General features: G+C 30.5%; 1 protein-coding gene and 1 non-coding gene across 2 annotated transcripts; both read right to left on the bottom strand.

Annotated features, from left to right (window-relative positions):
- Positions 1-14: 14 nt before the first annotated feature.
- On the bottom strand, positions 15-9,205 carry LOC21404705 (probable protein phosphatase 2C 11). Its single transcript, XM_024176905.1, has 16 exons — positions 8,844-9,205; positions 8,213-8,281; positions 7,406-7,471; positions 6,793-6,914; positions 6,432-6,560; positions 5,486-5,585; positions 5,077-5,088; positions 3,931-4,105; positions 3,378-3,520; positions 3,105-3,203; positions 2,835-2,993; positions 2,484-2,570; positions 2,084-2,175; positions 1,900-1,971; positions 1,517-1,661; positions 15-351 (listed from the first exon to the last, which is right to left on the bottom strand). The coding sequence occupies exons 1-15, from the start codon at positions 8,977-8,979 to the stop codon at positions 1,533-1,535; spliced, it is 1,590 nt and encodes a 529-aa protein (XP_024032673.1). The 5' UTR covers positions 8,980-9,205; the 3' UTR covers positions 15-351; positions 1,517-1,532.
- Positions 9,206-14,147: 4,942 nt separating this feature from the next.
- Positions 14,148-14,230, bottom strand: TRNAL-UAA. The gene has a single exon. It is a non-coding gene; the product is annotated as a tRNA-Leu (tRNA).
- Positions 14,231-21,321: the final 7,091 nt, after the last annotated feature.

Below are 21,321 nucleotides of genomic sequence, written 5' to 3'. Positions count from 1 at the left end.
TATGAGAAAAAAAATAAATAAATAAATACTGTCTTCTCATAGCCTGTCGTTTCGTAAAAACACCACATACAATTCGTCTGATAAAACTTGCGTCGCTTATTAATAAACGACATTCAGTTTATCATTATAAATCGACTGTATCTTAGCTTAAACTATACTGTCGTTGTTCAGTTTTCTGGCGTTTTCCATTAAATGACATGTCCCTTGCAAAGAATATTTGCTGTCGTCTATCTCCAAAATCGATATTCCACTTCTAGTCTACATTTTGCGGTTGTCTCAAACATTGAAGCAATATGTCAGTCATTTTCTATTCAAAAATCCACGTCTTTAACGAAAACGACATAATTTCACCTGTAAAAAGACATGTCATTTGTCATGTTACTTCTCTAAAAGCGACAATGCTTTCCACTAATGCACTTCAGCACATAATGAAAGAAAATAAACATTATCATTCATTAGTATTAAACCATTTTCTTCAAAAGGCAACGTAGCAACCCTTTAGCATCTCATACTAAAATTGGGCTAATCTCAATGACATTGTAAGATGAAAGAAACATTAAACAGTGATTAGTCACATTCCAAAGCATTAGTACAGAATAACGAAAACGACAAGAAGGACACGGTTTCTTCATTAATTTCTCCGATAGAAAGGCAGTAAAACACCACACTTGGCTCGCCTTTATAAAAGGCAAGGATATTTGTACAGAAGAACGAAAACTACAAGAACACGGTTTCTTCATTAATTTCTCCGATATAAATGCAGTAAAACATCACACTTGACTAGCCTTTATAAAAGGCAAGGCATGAAGGATGTACTTGAGGCACCTGTTTGGACAATCATTTCTAATTGTTAAGTGTTGATCCTCAACCAGTCCTTGTAAATGTACGGACCATGAGATAGTTACAGAAAATCCTATAATATGGTAGCGTGGGTATCAAGAAAGAGATCAATGGGTTAATGCATCAATAAAGAGTAACAACTTGAAAATTTAGTTGCCACTCGGACAAATTACCTAGAGAAAAACAGAATTCAGGTTGAAAAATGGATTGGGGGTAAAGGTTTCTCATCTTTAGAGGATACTAGCAAGTTATAAGAAGATACGCATTATACTTTTGGATGCTTCACAACGAAAGCTGAGCCTGCAAAATAATAAGAACCTTACTAAGAAGAGAAGTCTACAATATCACACATACTAGCACGAGCAAATATTTCAGCCTTGTTTGAAAAGTCATAAAGGGGAAAGCAGGACGGATAAGGGTGAGAGGATTAGTGGATGCCTTTAAGGTTCTCTGATAAGAAGGATTAGAGGACAGAGTGGATTGGGTGGGGGATTCAAAATCCTCCGCAGAACTCCAATTTTGATTCTTGCCATATAGGAATTAAGAACTGGAAGAAGGAAACCATACCAAACACAACAAAAGAAAATTCCTCTCCTCCTCTCTCCATTTTCCTCACCTAAGTTATGTCAGTATCCTTCCTATTTCTTATCTCTTACCAATCACAGCCTCACAATACCTTGGAAATAATGTGATCAGGAAACATCAAACCGAACAATAACACAAGTTATGTTGTCCGAGCTCCCTCGCACATAAGCTTCCTTTATGAGTTTTCTAGATGCCTCTTCTGCTTCTGTTATCTCCTTTACTATAGCCACTGCATCCTGGATAACACAACGAACGCTTCAATATATGGGATATCATAGGAGATCAAAGTACCTTGAAAGCTTGAATACAAGCAATTTACTGGATCTAAAATCATAATTTCAAGCCTATATTTTTAAGAGAGAAAGAAAGGTAGTAAAATTTTCTGCGCGCAGTATAAATTGTTCAAAACATAGCTGTTATGTGAAGACCCTACGAAACATAACAACAAACTTACAACTTGTCACAAGGACACACCTTATTCGATAGGACATTCCAAAGTCCATCACTTGCAATGATTATAAAATCGACACCATCTATTTCTTCTTCCTAAACATTAAAGATACATATGATGAACACATTAAAAGTCAAAAATTCAAGGGAAAAAGAAATAATTGCAAATAACCTTTCAGCTTGTGCCTTGCAATTTCAGGTTAATTACCTGTATTTCTGGTTCAGCAACGACATATGGTTTGAGAAATTTATCTCCAAAGGCGCGAGAAACAGCCAGAACACCACCGACCCGCCATGTTCCTGTTAAGTTTATAAACACACAAGAGAAGTTAAGCATAGAATTTCTCAGTGTAACACTAGACAGCAACATAGGTTATCCATGTTCATTGTCCAAAATTACTGCTATATATATGTCTCATATAACATGACTTCCCCAGTACAAATCACATCACACTGACACTCTTAAATACTAAATGAGCGACTAGTCTGACATCAAGATCATATATTCTAACATTAAATGCGCAAAATGTAAAAAATATATCAAACACATGATAACACCTACTGTTAAATCGAGCATGTGCTATAGAAGACGAGTAAAAACAACTTGCCTGCCCAAATAATGAAGCCTCCAGCCTGCTCAATTCTTTCACGCTCGTCATGTCTGTCGGGTTTGTGATCATTGGACAACGCGATAGCTACAGTGACACAGAGAACTATCAGATAAGCAGCAGCAAAAAGATATTACTGCAATTTTTTCTAATACTCGAGGATAATTTTCTCTAAAGCTACCACAAAACCATTACTAAAAGGGCTCTGAAATGGATAAATGGGAAATCAATTCACCAAACTAGGCACCAATAAATCGACCATTACTTTTCTTTTTGTCATTGACCCTTTAATCAATAATTCATAATTATCAGCCCTAATAAGTCCCATCCTTAACAGAAAAAGGCAGCAACCTGAGCCGGCTCTACAGGCGACTACCCTCGAATCTCCAACATTCGCAACAAACAGCCTGTCCCCTAACAGCAAAGCAGTCGATGCAGTCGAGCCAGCTTCTTTTAGCTGACCCTTTTCTTCATTAAGATAATCCGCATCCGTTTGTCTAAATACTTCAACTGCTTAAAAAACACATCTCTATGTCATGATCCACATAGAGAGCAAACGAACAACAAAAAGAAACAAGCTCCATACAAAGGTGACATAGAAAACATCCATTCACTTCATACCAATAGCAGTCTTTGTGTCTTTGATGAAATCCGGGTGGCTACTTAGATTCTTGAAAAGGTTGTTCTTGAGGTACTCCGCAGTTCTGGAACCACCATGACCTAAAATAGGAGAAATGTTTAACCAATGAAAGCACACACCGGCTATTCCAAAATTTTGCCAAGAGCACTGCTGTTTATCTCCGCATGCGTATCATTAAAAGAGAACTATCACATGAAAAAAAATATATATATGTGATAAACGAAGGATATGGAAGTGAGAATTTGAGGCCATACCATCAAAAACCCCAAAAAATGCAACCATCTGACCATCAATTTCTGATATGCTCGTCTCAAAGAAATCCTCCATTGAAGCTCTTTTTCCTTTGAAACTCGAAAATCCATAGCTGAATCTCGCACTACGACTCCCACTGAGAAAACTAGCCCCCAACAAAATGCCCATTAACAATTGATCATTTTCGCCATTTAAATACCAATTAAATTGCAGAATTTTACAAATAAATCTCGTAAGTAAAAAAAAAAAAAAAAAAAATGTTTCAACTTTGCATAGAATTTCGTATACTTGCATCTATAATTCCAAAAATCCTCTTACTCAAAAAACAAACAATAAAAGCACCAAACTTCGAATTCCATGGCCAACAAAATTCTAATTCCAACAAAAAGTGGAAATTAATCAAACAGGATAATTAAGCAAAAAAAAAAAACACAACATTCGAATTGAGAGTGGAAAGCAGAAATTACAACTGATAAATGGACAAAAAAAAAAAGAAGAGAAAATTGGAGTAATAAAGAATGAGAATCCAAAATGAATGGAGATGGGAAAAGGCACCTGATACCGCCACCGCTGTAGAGAGCATCTGGATCCCTGGAAGACATTACGACGTCGTATTGTTGAGGTTTTGGTTTCGGATCCTCATCGGAGACCGCGCTCACGGAACTGCTTTCAGACTCTTCTTCTTCTTCCATGATTGTTGTGGAGTTCATTTTCTTTCTTTCTTTCTTTCCTTCTTACCATTTCTACCTACACCTTAATAGGTTTATTTATTTATAATAATTTATTATATTACACATGAAGGAGATTAAAAAATGTAATTAATTAGTTATGAGTGATTATGTGAACGTGATGAATGGTTAACCATTAATTATTTGCTTCGCTTTGGATTTGATAGTGTCCAAAGGCCACCTTTTACTTAAATCCTAATTTAATCATTGACCTGTACCAAAGCAAATGCTTTTTCACCGGTTGATTTGTTACGCCTTTCATGTTTTCCTCATTTATTAATTAAGCAACCAGTTTTATAAGAGAAAAAGAAAACTTTTTATTTCTATTTTCCTTTCTTTTTTCTGTTGAGGAAATTCCCTCTTTTTTTGCTTGGGTCCGGAGAGGAAATTTCCTCATTTATAAAAGGGACGTTTGTTTTTTATATTCGTTCTTGATTCTGAATCATGATTCACAATATTTTTTTTCATAAAAAATACATATAAAATAAAAATAATTCTGAATCATAATTTTAAATACATAAATTAAACATCCTCAAACAGACCATAATTAATTTAAGCCGAAAAATCAACCAACATGAATCATGATTTCCACATGTTATTTTGTTTGTTTTTTCCTCTTTTTTTTTTTCCTTTTGGTTCTTATACATTTTCTCTCTCTTAGATATTTAACTTGTAAAGAAAAGAAAAGGACCGATTGAATAAAACAATCGATTTATGTAACAAATACAAATTATAGGATTAGCAAAAACAAATATAAATTATTTGTTTCTTCTATTATGACCTGAAAACTTTTTACTTTAGTTTTCCTTTTTTATTTCACCAAAAGGTCATAAATAAAATATTTTAGTTACTATAACATGGACAAGACATCAATATAATAATTCCCTAACATGTAACTTTTTATTACCCTCCAAAAAAATGTTTTTTCTATTATTAACACGTGGTTCTCTTTTCCTTCATCATTACTAAAAGCCTTTGATGTTGGCTAAAAATTTAATTATATAGTCCCATAAAAAAGCAAATTTGACTATAGAGATCCCGGTTATGGTTAGGAAATAAATGTTGATTGCTGCTTAACAAATTTAATTAGATTTCATATTTTACCTGCTAAAATAAAATAAAATAAAAAAGTAATTAAACAAGGAAGAGTCAAAAGGAAAATCAAATGTCCATGAAATAACGTAACTATAAAACAATTCAAGTCAAAACGAACGACATCAAGTTCGACCGTATAATTTTGTCAAATCTCATCTTATCTTAATTCTTATATACATAAAATAAGCTTGGTTAGAGGAAACAGAAACCACGTGGAGAGCTCCTGTGAGGCAAAAGATTTATTAAACATTTTTAAGATTTTTAAGATCACCATCAGCATCAGCAACACCCACTTGTTGAGGCATCAGACTCTGGAGGCTTTTCTTTGAAGATGTTCTTTTTAACGCCAGCTGAGCCCTCGGCCAATAGACTTGGAGTTTCCAAAATCTGCCAACCAAACATTATGCCCTTCGAAATTATAACTAAACCCCCACTACAAATTTTCATCAAGTTTGATTCGATATGAAGAAGAACTAAAATATAACATAATACTTCTACTAATTACTGCATCTTTCAAGGCTTTAGCATAAATGGTCCCGGAATTGTTTAGTATGTGACAACTTGCTACTCTGGAACTTTTTACTTTTGACAAAAACACAGAAGAGAGGTACTTGTGACACTTGGTCCTTTTTCCAACAATTTTAAGAGTTTGGGGGTGTTTTATGTCAAAACTAAAAGTTTGGAGACCAAGTTGTCAACTACTAAATAATATGGGGACCATTTGTGCTTAAGAAAAAGGCCCTATCTTCAATTTTAGAGTCAATGAACTGCCTCTCATTTACACAAGTTCCTCAGGATCCGAGACTAAACCAACAATTAAGAAAATAATATTGATCTCCAAAGTTGGATCAATTTATCAGAGAGATGTTAGCTTCCATGTAAAGTAGAGCAACTTCACTATAAACTAATGTCTCGAAAACATAAACTGGTTTGTTAAAAACCCATTAAAATGCGAGTGTTTTACTTTAAATAAGTATTTGGTAATAGCAACTTCAGTTTAAATTTGCTCAAACAGAGAGGGGCCAGGGATTGAGAAGAACCATCCTAACTGATATTTATTGTCACAAACAAAGTAAAGAAACAAGTACTTTGGTACAATATGAACTGATTTGTATTGCTTTTGACCTTAGACATATATTAGGTTCCAATAAATTTATGAGATCCAACAGTTCAAAACTGCATGGCAACGGTAGAGCATTACTCAAAGAAACATTGACGATAACATTTGCATACCTTTAATACTAGCTCCTCAAAGCACTGCTCCACATTTACTCGAGTCTTTGCACTACATTCAAGAAAAAGGCATCCATATTCCCTCGCAAAGTCAATCCCCTCCTTTTTGCTAACAACTCTCTCACTTTCCTGTTAGAGAAGATAGCCTATAAGTACATGATAGGTACCTAAAAACTATATCCACAATATGCAACTCCACTGCAAAATAAATTTTCCACAAAAATAAATACTACCCAAGACTCACTACAACAAATTGACCACACAAGTATATGATACCCAAGAGGAGGAAAAAGATCAACAAAATTCTACCTGTTTCCTCGTAAAGTGGCACAGACCTAAATGTGAAAGGTAGGAGACATACCCTATCAACTTTGTTGCCAACGAGCATCTTGATGCAATCTTGATTTGTTGAGTATAGATCAATTTCCTTGGCCCATATATCAGATAGATTTGTGAATGTTTCTCGCCGCGTTACATCATATACTGTATAAGTATTCATAGATAATTATTCAGTATATAACAATCTTCAAAAAATTTAAAAGCTACAAACATATAAACAAGAATTAAAGTAATTCTAGAACCAGTTTCTTCCAAAAACCAATGCGTGGTTGCTAAGGTTCATTGCTACATAAGCAGTTCAGCAACTAATTAAAGGGCAACGCTTTCAAAACTAAAACAGCAATGCTACTTCTGGTTCTAGTGGCCCATTGATCGGAAAAGGAATATATAGTTGTGTTAGACAAGCTTCGTTCTAAATTATAATCATAAACTTAGGCACGGTGGATAAGCTACTTCCAGACTACACGTCTACGTATGTGTAATCAGTCATGAAAAGTATGGATCAATAAGAAAACCACATAATTTTTCTTTTGATTATAGAAATGACAGACATAAAGCACACATACAACTGAACATTGTAATTGAATCGGAAGCTTACAAGCAAGAAATCAGAAGACTGAGATGAAGAGGATTACCCATAATAATTCCTTGAGCGCCTCGGTAATATGAACTGGTAAGTGTTCTAAATCTTTCCTGTCCAGCTGCATGATAAGTCAAAAAAAAAGTGAAACACTCATATAATTGACAGCAGCAATAGAGTTAAACTTGCCTAATTAACTCGAAAAAAGTAAAATGCAATTGCAAACTAAACCATGGAAAAAGGAAATAGTATATCTACTCTATCATATGTTTTGTTAATCTGGTACATGGTACACAATTCACGTAAGTCATTTTTCATATGTTTTCTTACATGCACTAAATTTTCTAGTCCTTTAGAGCTTACATGTATCATATAAATATTTAATACTAATAGAAAAGCTATAAAGTAGGAAAAACAATACATAGAGCATCTCAGTAACATGTGAAAAGACTTTAGAGTTGCACGAAATTCGCCTTCTACATATAGAAGTTGGTTTTCATGTACCTGTCGCCTCAGTAAAACAGGTACCTAGTTAGTGCCTTGAGTCTTGAGTATGACTAACTTGCTCTTGACTAGAATCCCTTCTTCCTTTGCTTTTCCCCTTTTTCTGCCTGTTATTGTTCAATTCTCACCTCTAATATCACGCTTAATTATTAGATTAGTTGGTCTCCTGATCCCACACCAACATAAAACTAATCCATTTCCACCATCACAATATCATGTAGAAAACTTCTTCATTTTTGATAAACGGACAACACTTCCTAAATGTGATTTTCTTTTGTTGTTAAAATGCTCATGTGGAAACATGACCATAAAACCAAGGAAAAAAAATAGAGTTAATTATTAAGACAGAGAGCATTACCTGTGTCCCATATTGCAAGCTTCAGTTTCTTGCCATTAACAGTGACATGTTTTATCTTAAAATCCACACCTAACAAACACAGAATCAAAACTTTTTTTAAGAAAACAATAACTATAGATAATCTGGTACATAAATTACAATTCATTGACCCTGCCATAATCCTAATATCTTTCTTGTTATATGTATCGAGAGACAGTGGGTTTTTAACATTAGATTAGTAGGCTTTGATCTTCCTGCGATTTGGCATTTTCGTCCTTTAGTCTTGGCTCTCTGCAATTATCTCCAATCTTAATGTTATTGGGGGTTCTATTTTAGACGAGACAATTATGATTGTTTTAGCACATTTGCACCCTAAACTTCTCATTTTTGTTCTTTCATCCCAGAAATTTTATTCATTTGGGATCTAATCCTTGTAGTACAGTCAAAATCCCATTAATTAGAGACTCAACTGCTACTATTTTAGAAACTCATTTACTAAATTGCTACTATCTCAGATCAGATTGTAAGCTAAAATTTTCATGAGAACTTCTCAAACTTCTTATAACTAAAGAACTAATTATCAAAATCCCCAAAAATAAAATATAAAATATAAAACGAATGTAAACAAAGAGTGGGAAAGTGATAATCTTACCAATAGTAGGAGAAAGATCCTCAAAAGCATTGGAAGTGAAACTGAGAAGAAGAGTGCTCTTCCCAACTCCAGAATCCCCAATCAACAACAGCTTGAACAAGTACTCGAATTCCGTTTGTTCACTGGAAGACTCCATTAGAATTTACGCCCAAAGATTTAGAAAAATACAAAAATAAAAAATGGAAGGCCTAGATCTCAAACAGCTTATACAATATATCTATTATATATTTATATATAGATATATGTATAGAGGTGAAAGCGAGAAAAAGGAAAAGTGTTGGGAAGAAGTTGCAGAGATACGAAAAAAGCTCTAAAGTCTTCTGAAGAAGACACGACAACGAGTGATGATTTCGGTGCTTACGGGAGCACCCATTTTATAGTGAAACCGACATCTTTATTCCTGTTATTTCCACGTGGCGTGACAGGGATGCCATTTGCTGTTTCCCTCGGCGTTGGATGAGAGACAATCCAACAGCCACATTTTCAGGCGCTGGATTTACTATGCGCTCTTAATTTTAGTTGGTTGATTGAAATTTTTAATTTGAGTTGGATTTTAATTTTATATGAAAATTTTTTATTATAATAAAAAAGTTAGATATGATTATTTTTAAATGTTTTTTATTATAATAAAATTTAAATTGGTGAAATGAACGAAATCTTAATTCTTTGATTTAAATTTTTAATTCAAAATGTAATTTTTTATGATAATTTTTTACTATAACAAAAAAAATTAAAAATATTTTTTTATGAAAATTTTTTATTATAATAAATTAAAATTAAAAACTTAAATCGCAGAACTAAACAAAATTAATTGAATCACATACTATGCATGTGAAAAATCATTTTATAAATTTGATCATATACTCTTTTTAAAAAATAAGTCCATTAGTTAGAGCAAGAGAAAAAAAAAATATTTCAAAAAAAATTAAGTAGTAGAAGCATATTTGAAAAAAAAAATTGTTTTAATAAAAAGAAAGCGAGGAAAAAAAGTATTTTAAAGAAGAATATTGTAAAAAAAAAATTGACAAAAAATATTAACAGAAAAATAAAAAAAAAGACAAATGGTTTAAAAAGGAAGAAAAAATAAAAAAATTTAAAAAGAGAAAAAAAGAGAAAATTTAAAAAAGAAAACATAATTGAAGTTAAATTATAATTTTTGGAGAGAAAAAAACTATGAGAACATATTTAAAAGAAATTATTTTTATTAAAAAATAAGAAAAAGAGTTTGTCTTTTACAAAAAAAAAAAGAGTTTTTAAAAGAAAGATATTGTAAAAGAAAAAAATGTCAAAGAATATTAGGGGAAAAAATTAGGCAAAAGAATAGAAAAATAAAAATAAAAAGATTAAAAAAAACAGAGAAAAAAAGAAAATAGAAAAAAGAGAAAATAGAAAAGAGAAAGTAATAAAATTGATTATGTATTGTTTGATGCTTATAGGTTTCATTTTTTACCTTTTCTTTTTTATTTCTCTTGATTTTACTATTCTTTTATGAGTTTAGTTTAGAACAAACAAGAAAAAATTAATTACAACTCATTTTAGAAAGAGAAAAGGAAAAAAAAAAAAAAAAAGCTTTAGAGTAGGACAAAATAGACAAAATGAGAAAAAAATACTTTAAGAACATGATTTGTTTTATTGTATTAGAGTATCGTACTGTATAATAATATATTAGTACAATGTTTAATATGACTATTGTATTATATAAACTAATACGGATGATAAATTTATATAGTCTATATCGTACTATAGAATAAGACTCATTTTTATCCTATTGTATTGTATTATTTTATAATGGATTTATGATTTATGCCGAGATTGAGTACGACTTTGGTCGGGATTAGACTGACATAGGGTCATACCGAAACCTGTAATTGTTTAAAAATGAATGAGGCACATTGCAAATTTATATTTTTAAAACTTATATTTTGACACCTCAATTTTCACAAAATTACATTTTGGTCTCAAAATTTTTTAAAAATTATTGTCTTTGAAACTTTTGAAAAATTAAATTTTGCCCCCAAAATTTTTAAAAAATCTATATTTTGATCCCAAACTTTTTAAAACTTTACATTTTAACCTTAAAATTTTTAAAATTTTACATTTTAACCCCTTATACAGTACATGGTGATACTAAACACTGTATTATATTATAACAATATAACTTAATACAATACATTTTATACCAAGGCCGGCTCAAGCACGTACGGGGACTTAAACAAAATTATTAAAAGGGGCCTTGTCAAAATGAAAAGAATATATTTATAAAAGTGTATTAGAAATCCGTTCTTGTCTTTTTAGATGCAAAATTATAAATTAAATTTTTATATTTTTTTAGTAGATATATTTTTTAATAGCTTAGATTTAAATAAAAAACTAAATAGAAAATAAAATACAAATAAAATAGCTATTGTGAAATTCAGATATTGATCAATAAATTGACAAAAAGAAGTAAGAAAGAAAGATATAACCTAAAAAATGTTGAGACCTTGCAAAACTCTTGAAATGATGTTGATGGGTAGGAAAGTAGGGAGAGGTAGACGCAGGGTAATGATAATTTTTGTTCTTTTTTTAATATTTTTTCTCTGTGTAAAATAGACACATGTACATATATATTGTAAGTAAATATTCGAGTCTTTTTGAGGTTCAGTGTGCTTAATTTAAAAAAAGTAATTAGTTGGTTATCATTTAAAAGCAGTTGATTTTGTTTTTCTTTTTAACTCATTGTTGTGTCTAAAAAGAGAAAATCCATTTATGTGCTTCTAAAGACGTTCTAGGCTCTAGCCATTTGAAAATCGTTTTTCAAAAAAAAAAAAAAAAAAAAAGAAGGAAATTGTTAATGCATACTAAAGAAAAAATTTTGACTATTGATCTTCCTATTAAAAAAGCTAATTATGTGCAAACAATATTGAGATTCCAACTACACGATCTTCAATAAATAGTTTCCATAAATTCAGTTACGTTTTTCCTGATTTAATATAAAACAAATTTGTTTTGCATATATAATTAATGAGGAGCTTTAGATAAACGGGGGCCTTAATTTAACTGGGGCCATAGGCAGTTAGCTAAAACCTAAGGGTAGAGCCGACATTGTTTTATACAATACAATACAAACTACTAAATATGGCCTAAAAAGCTATATATTATAACCTTTTTGTTTAAGGAGGATTTTATGGGAGTCTTTACAGTGTCGTTTTAGATCATAATATCGGTTTATGTAAGAATACTTGTTCTGTTTCATAATTTAATTTATAGTTAATACTTGTTTAAGAAGATCATATTAATTAACTATTGTCATTTTGGATTATAGTACATGTTAATGTGAAGAGTAAATAAATGAGTGAATATTTAAACTTCATCTCTTGTTAATTTCTATCGACGTTTTTGAATCATGGATTTTCAAGAAGATATTACATAAGATGTCTATTATGGAGAGTCTGAATCTAAAAATGTCTATTATTATACAATACTGCAAACATGTCTATGTATGCTTAATAAGACATATTTTATATCAGATTTGCCCTCATGATTTATTTTGGGCATGTTCTTTATATGAACTCTTTTTATTTGGTGGCTTTATTTTTCCCGATAATATTAAGATTTTTTTTTCTGATTATATTGTGATTTTGGCTTTCCTTTTCGTTGTCATTTAATATTTTGTTATCAATGTATTGATTTATTCTTAATATGGTCTTTCAAATTAGGAGTTTCTCTCTAAGAAGAACAGACATCGTGTATGGGATTGTGTATACCACAATGCGAGAGCTTTTTATTGCATAATTCGTGGCTGAGTTCATTTGCTTTGAGGGGAGGACAGATTTTGTTTGTTTGTTTGTTTTGTTTTTTTGTTTTTTTGTTTTTTTGTTGTTATCTTCATAAGAGATTTTTTGTGTTGTATCATATATAAGAGATTGGTTCAACGTTTTGCTGAGGTTGAATGCATTTTGCTTTTGTTGGCTTTCTTTATTTTTACTTCATTTGTTGAACATGTCGTTGTTATCAAGACGTTTTCATTTTACTCACTCATTTTTCTATAACTTTATTATTCTAAACTTTTTCAATATACCTAGTAATGAACTTTTTCAATATTTGATCTCTTTTGTGCCTCTCGTTTCTATTTTATACTTCCGTTTTCATTATCACAATGAAGATGTAAAGAACCATTTTTCAATTCATTATTTCTCACAATGCTGATTTATTTCCAAGGAATTCGTAAAATATTATAAACAAATGTTTTCAGTTTGTTCATGCTCATAATGATATTATATTTCTTAGAATGAAACCGTAGATTTCTTTTATACATGACATTCATTTTTAGAGTGAAATTTTTTCCATGTCGAACTTATATAAGTTGACCATATAATAAAAATGCTTGTTTCATTATGATCTTATCATTACGTTTCATTTGTATATTATCCTTTTTATGTAAAATGATATTCGTTTTGATAATGAAGATTAATTTACCACGTTTATGATTTTCTACATTTTAAAACTCGTTGGAGATGACTGTTATTTTGTTGTAAATTATTATATTCATTCTTGTCTTGTAATAATATTATCATTACAATATATGAAACATTTTTATTTATGAGTCCGTGCCTCATGTATTATTGTTGTTTCAGATTTCTTATAAATATTTATATTCAATTTGTTTCATAATGATATCTTTGTTAAAATAATGAAAATGATTACTATTGAATACATTTTCCCGTTTCTTATGTTTTATAAGTTCTATCTCATAATGATATTATCATTATATTAATGAAAATGTGTTCATTCCGTATTTTCAGATTGTATAGTCCTCATTTTTGGTGATTTTAGTTTTTTCAAAGAAAAATGCATTTGTGTTTAAATGGAATGTTTTTTTTTTCAATTTTTTAAATCATGTGTTATTATTTTTTTTAAAGAAATTTTCAATATTTAGATTTCATTTTGTAGTACATTGTTTTTTTTTCCTTTTTCATTATATAAGGATATAAAAGTATTTATATATACGTTAGAAGATAATTTTGTAAATAAATAAATAAGCAAACATTTTTAAATTTAGGGTGCTCCAAATAAATATGTATGTAAATATCTTGATTTTCAATAGTTCTTAATTCTTATGCAGTATGCGGAACGCTTACCATTGGGATTAAAAAAGATATTCAAAGTGTTATCATAATTGGGCAGGGGTGACTTTCTTAAAAAATAATAATAATAATAAGTTTAAGGAAGGAGATAATTAGATAAATTATTCAGGAAGTATTATCCAAAAATCCAAAAAGTGAAAAAGTTCCACTTTCATTTAAAAAAAAAAAAGAAAAAAACTGCTGGCTGTGGGGTTCGAACCCACGCGCACTTATGTGCAGTAGATCTTAAGTCTACCCCCTTAACCTCTCGGGCAAACCAGCTCATTTGAAACTGCACGGCAGTATTAATTAATTTATAGGATTAATAAATGAATCATTAATCACAAACTTTACATGCAAGGATTGGTAACGTTTATGGGCGGATAACGTAAATAATTTCTATTTTTAGGGGTTTTCATTTTTATACCCTCTATTTTAGGGTTAATAAAAATTCATATACTATATATTTTGGAGTGTGACAAACTCAATGAGAGTGATTATTATTAGGTGATTCATTGACTTGCAATGGACTTGATGGAGTTTTAAGCAGATGAATAAGCCATTCTATTAATTACACCGGTGGGAATAATTAATTACTTTAGGAAATTCACCTGCAGAATATGGGAGCCAAAAGTAGTTCATAGATGGTTTTGTTTGCTGAGAAGTTCATAGATGTTGGTTACTTGAACACCCTTTTTAAGATTCTTATGTGTATGATCATTTGATCCGAAAAATTGAGTTTTTTTTTTCTTTTTTTTTTTCAACAGCTATTAGTTGATTAATTCTCTTGTCATTTTTTTTTTCTTTTCCAACTAGCATTATCAGTTGTGACAACGATACTAATTACATGTTTGTTGGGCAAAAAAAGTAATTACTTTTATTATGAACATATGTTCGCTTTGAGTCTTACTTTTTTTATCCTAAAGAAATCTGTTAAGCGTTATGATCGTTGGTATTGTGCATAACTATTAATAGTTCTCTTATTATTTTATACTTCTTTTTTTATTATTATTATTTTTCCTAATTTTTCTTTTGCTCAACTAAATATTAATTCTTTACCCACACAACACCAACCCCCCAACATTAGCCTCTCATTCCTCCAGAATCAACGTTGGTGTTGTTTGTTACTAATTCGTAGTGTTTTATGCCTTTGTGAGGTAGAAGATGGATTGTATATTTACGTGTGATTTTTTTTTTTCATGTTTTTTTTTTTTTTTTTTTTTTTTTTTTTTTTTTTTTTTTTTTTTGTCAAATTCGTTTTTGTATAACATTTGGGAAAAATAAAATAAATACCTTTTAAAAGTGCATACATACCTCATGATTTTTACTCTTACTTTCGATTAATAACTTTTTTAGTTAATATTATACTAACAAAAATGGATTAATAAAAAAAGAGTAAAAATTCAGACGTATACACTCTTACTACTATTATAACTATGCACTATCATTTGGCAGGCCAAAATATACGTTTAAAATCAAGGAAATAGTTATTCAAAAAGAAAAAAAAAACGACAATAACAAGACAAATTATATACTAATTATTGTGTTTTATCAGAAACTCTCGGGCTAATTATTAGAGGATAATTAGTTGTTTTTAATTGTTTTTAATATTTCTTATATTCTAAATAATTGTGTTAGTTAGTACTACATGACACTAGTGTACATTTCTTTCATTTAAAAATGAAATTTCGTCGCTATAATCAGGACCATTACTATTATTACTACTTAATAACTATAATTAAGACCATTAGATTAGATTGCATCCATGATTAGAGGATTATACAGTTTATTTCTTAAGGATAGAGGATTGGCATTTCAGATTATACCCATGAAGTCAAAGATGGTGAACTTAATTAGCAATTAAGGACATTAAAAGTCCGCACATTTTATAATGCACATATTCTCTCTCACTTTGAAAAAAAACCAACATGATACCTATGTATATCAAATCGATCATAAATATATGTACACGCATGTGCGGATAAATAAAGTATTGGTGGATAAATTGTACTTAATGCAATTTACCTTTACAGTACTATTTTTTTATTTTTTTTATTTAACCTTTTCAGGTATTTTTGGGGAAAATTTCATTTCATTAAAACAAAATTACATATTCAAACTAATCGTAAGTGAGCACTACCTACAATAAAATTTGACTCCGAACATTGGTTTGATCCGCCAGTAAAGACTTACGAGGCTTAGGAATGAAACACAAGTTCTAAGACCAAACGGTGAAAGATCCGCTCCATAGATTTACCCAATCGACTAAGACCAAATGCTAAATAATAGAGACAAAGAGCAACACAATAAAGAATTAAATCTAATCGGATACCATCACTCATGTTATCGATAAATGGGTGAGACACATTGACAAAATCATAAAGTGAGAATTAACAAAATAACACAACAATATAAACCAACAATAAGAAAGAAAAAATATCAACGCTTTTATTATAAAATAATAAAATAACGAAGAAAACAAATAACCATAACCAACAAGAAGGACTCAACCTCCATAGCCACAGGGACCTTTCCAATTACTTGATTCCCCAATTAAAGGGAACAGAAAATAACAAATACACAACGTGGTCAACCGGCCAATATATATATAGAACCACTCACCGTTAAGGATAAATTCCTTTGCTCTTATCAATCAAACCCAAATTTTAGCCCTAAAAAGAAAATAAAACGAAACCCAAAAAGCAATAATGTTTGTACGTATATAAAACACGTGTAGATTCCTATCCGTGTGATCCATATTTGGCGGGTAAATAAATGAAAATCCTTATTACGCACTCCCTCTAAAAAGATTAATAATAATAATAATAATAATAATAATAATAATAATAATAATAATAATAATAGATATGCAGGTGTCATTTATGAGGTAACCCAATTTCGGATCTTGGAGTTCAGCAAGAGATATGAAATAAGGACTTTTATGATGCTCAGTTTCTCCTTCTAGGATGCAATCTCCATAAGTACTCGAAGGATCTGTATATCTAGAGGAGTAGAATAAACCACTACCTGAATTAACGAAAAGAAAAGAAATTAGGTAAAAACTTATAATTAAAAATCTTTCTTCCAATTCATGAAAGAGAATATATAAGAAGGAAAACTAGAATAAAAAAGGCATTATATATATATATATTCACCAAAAACTTCAATATCTTCATCTTTGTTGTTTTGTTCCACCAACCGAAGAAGATAATTCATAAGCAGCCTATTATTGGGAGGAATGGCTGAAGTATCGAATTCCAGACCAACTGTAATGCTTCCTTTACTCAAAGCATGACAATTTGGATTCAACAACATCCTCCTGCATTTAAGGCACCAAAATATACATAATATACTGATTAAATATAAGTTGTTTTCAAACAATACAATCTGTTAGTTTTGCAAATAACATTATTAATATTGTTGTTGTATATCAAACATTATACGTGCGTACCATTTATAATCTCCAGCAACGAAATAATCAGATTTGTACCACTTATCACGTATTTTCTTTGAAAAATTGTCAACTTGCCATTTAAATTTGTAAATTCTTTCGGGTTCACGTATCATCCTCAGATGCATCTGGGTGCATGAAATGAAAACCTCCACTCCAAAAATACAGATATCATTGATGAGGTATCCTTTTGATGGGTTGTTTAACGTCTTAAGATCAATAAATTTTGTGACGCCCCATCGGTTCTTCATTGAGTAGAAACGTCTTTTTCTCGCCTCTACGTGTAATTACAAGTTAAGTGAGTGCTTTTCAAGTACTATAAGAATAAAGCTCAAATCTCTTATAAGGAAATTCAAACTTGAAAATTCCTAAAAATATGAGAGTTTTTTCGGTAGTATACTATACTAGTAGTCTTAATTTGTGATTGTTGGATCCGATTAAAATCACATAACATTAAAATAGTACGCAGAACAAACATATTCTGATATTGATTTAACGACTAAAAAGTAAAAGACAGCTGATAATCTATAATTATAGAGACTACTAGAAAAAGTTCCTAGAAATATTTGTATAAATTTTATATGATCAATCCTATACATGCATGTATATACTTTGATCAAATGCTTATTATTAACCTTGAACATTAATTAATACTAAATTGTTTTTTAGTTTTCGTATATTGTATTGAATTCTTGAGCACTACATATTCTCAAAAAATAAACTAAATAAAATAAAATAAATATTGAACAGTGGAAAAGGTTCGATTAATACAATTTGCTACTACAACTTGTCTAATTTATAAATACTGATATCATATTATATTATTATATATGTGTGTGTGTGTCAGTGTGTGTTCGTATATGGAGAATATGTATATAGATATATACCTTGGAGACCAACGTACTTGTCCCGAATCTGATCGTAAATAAAAAAGTTGAAAGTAGCATTAATCTCCCAACTAGCATTAATCTCCCAACCATCAGGAAGATCAGTCGAATCTGTCACTTCCAAATAAATAGAAACATGATTTTTTCCATCATTCTCTTCGTCACCCTGCAGGTGTATACAAAGAAGCCTGCCATGCACGCCCAATTTAATTACAAAAATTTCAAAGATGTATTGTTGTTCTAAACTAAATACTTTTGCAAATCTAGAGCTAGAATTTTTTTTTTTTTTTTTTGAAAAATAATAATGCAAATCTTTTTAGGATTAATATAAGAATGCTAAGAACATACCACGTATAGCCTCCTGCCGTAAACTCCTCAGCGATGTAAGGCGATGATAGATTTTCAGAAAGTTTATTAAAGGACTCAATCTTCAACAAATGGTGACTGGGTTTAGCTTCTCTTGCTGAGAGTATTACATGAAAACTTCGGAATTAATAACAAATTGATTAAATGTCATAATAATTCAAAAATAATTAATGTAATATACGTCAAAAACTCTTTTTTTATATAGAAGAAAAACAGGAAAAGAAAATTAGACGCTTAACATGCATGCCTTATATATATATAATATATAATAATGAACCAATATAACACACGTTAAAATTGGAACAAGTTTATTTTAATTTGATTGATTTTCATCACGAATAGCTAAAGTTGGAAGAAAGAAAAATAAATGTGAACAGTTATATGAAAAAAAAAAAAAAAAAACCTTTCAAGATGGCCAAATCGTTCGACTCGGTGTCGTTGGAATTGGATGAAGAATAATAATAAAGTCTTCTCCAAAGTGAAGCTAAAAACTGCTTAGTGACCATTGTAATTGTCTGATTAGTAACAAAGGAATTGAAAGGAGAAAATAGCAAAAAAGAAAATTGGATTGAGGTTGGAAAAGACTAGAGTAGATCTATGGTGTTTGATTGTGTAGTGCGCTTGCACTGCTTAATTACGTCTTATATTTATAGTTACTGAAATTTCTTAATTATTCCTTCAAGTTTGATTCGGAGTCGGATTTGAATTTGATTAGGCCATGTAGCAATATCTTCCTATGGATATTTCCTTTTTACTATGGGATATGTGACTACAAGAAAAAAGACTATCTATTTTTTTTTTTTTTTACTCTTTTTCCCCACTTTTTCATAAAATGTATTAAAGCTTCATTTATGCGTTAATTTTTACTTTTATATATCCCATCGTCTCAAATTTAAATATATATCTAAATAAATATCAAATTTAGACTATCTTTTTCATCTATATGGTGGGGATAAAATCCACGTCTTCTCAAACTCAAGTCTTGCTTCACCTGTTTTATATCGTTTAAGAATTCTTTTTTAACCGTATGGCTTTTTCATTATTATCTCTTAACACCATATCTGCACTTTTTTTTCGCTTTTTTTTCTTCGTAACTAGCCATAATCATTTTCTTAGTCAGTTATTGCAAAATAATAATAATAGTAATAAAAATAATAATAATAATTGGATACTTATTTAATAGAATAGTTATTAGAATTTATCATTAATCATTAATAAATTAGGAGAAAAGAAGATCAATAAACATATAGTTGAAACAACTTATGGTTTATCGTCAGACACATTTACTATCTGTGTTATCTCTTATGAGAATAGGACTTTTTAATATTTAGTTATTCAAAATTTTAAAATAAAGACTTAAAATTTACTTACTTTTTGTTGGAAAAATGGCTTTATAAATCATGTTAAAGGCCTATAAGGTCGATATTGGAAAGAGGCTCAATTAGATTTTGGGACAGATCTCAATGAATTAGCATTCTCTGTCACTAGAAGTTTAAAATCAGATATTCACACATTCAAAATGGATATTAGGTGAATGAAAAATGGATGCTCTAAGTATGCCACTTGAAATGGTTAAATTGGATGGAAATTATAAAATCCCACATTGGTTAGGAATGAAGTCTTGGTGGTGTATCTAAGTGATTGCATTTTGAAGACTAGGTAAGCATGTATACTTGAGAGGCTCTCTCACGCGCATGGGGATGCAAATAACGGACCCAGAGGGTTAGGAGCCCATTGTGTGCACCCGCAACCTGTGGACACGAATGTCGGACCGAAAAGCCTACTCCGTGAGGGCTTTTTTTTGTAATTTTTTTTCTGCCCAAGACTGTCCACATTCTGTCAAAACTGTTTGGCCTGGTTAATGAGCTTAATGGTGTGTAATGGGGCTTGATGGTGACTAATGAAAGAAAATTGAATTTGCCATGGTTAATGAGCTTAATGGCTTTAGTTTTTCATCATCAAAATCGGAATCTAGGTGAAGAAATGTGGCCGGATGTATTTTAAAAAAAAATTGAATAGTTTTTGCTCTATTGTGGTGTGTGTTTAAATCCCCATAATTCTTTTTTTTGTAACATCTTTTTGGAGAGCCTATATAAGGCATTCTCCACATGAAGGAAAACACACAGAACACAAAATACACACATTCTCCGCTAGTTGTCTCTCAGTTTTCGTGAGTTCCTTTGTAGTCTTGAAGTTCGTTTTGGTGATAGAGGAAATGTGCAAGTTCTAGTTCACCGGACGGTTTCGATAATGCTTCATGCTACCGTCGTTGTTGTTGGTTCTTGGGAGACGGACGTCTAACGTAACTTCAAGCACTCGCCGGAGGGGACGAATCTGTCTTAAGGAGAGCGCGATACACGTGTCTCAACATCATCCTTCTCAATTCAATTCACTTTTTTCAAGTTCGGTTGACGGTTGAATTCGTGTTGCATCACTTTTCATTGCAACAAGTTGATATATATTATATTTTTTTTTTTTGTATTTTCCATATTATTGTCTAACGCTTTTTTCATGTTCTGAAACACAATATTATTGTTAGATATTGTGTTTAAGAGTTTGTTGTATCTTGGGGGTAATTTACAATAGAAACTCATTAACAAATTTTAAAAAGTGAGTGCAAATAAAATCTTAAAAGAAAGTATTTTTATATATCTCAAACCCTTATATTT

The sequence above is a fragment of the Morus notabilis genome, unplaced genomic scaffold (assembly GCF_000414095.1).
Source record: "Morus notabilis unplaced genomic scaffold, ASM41409v2 Scaffold1009, whole genome shotgun sequence".
In the NCBI taxonomy this organism is placed as follows: Eukaryota; Viridiplantae; Streptophyta; class Magnoliopsida; order Rosales; family Moraceae; genus Morus; species Morus notabilis.
This window is presented reverse-complemented; position numbering and strand designations above follow the sequence as displayed.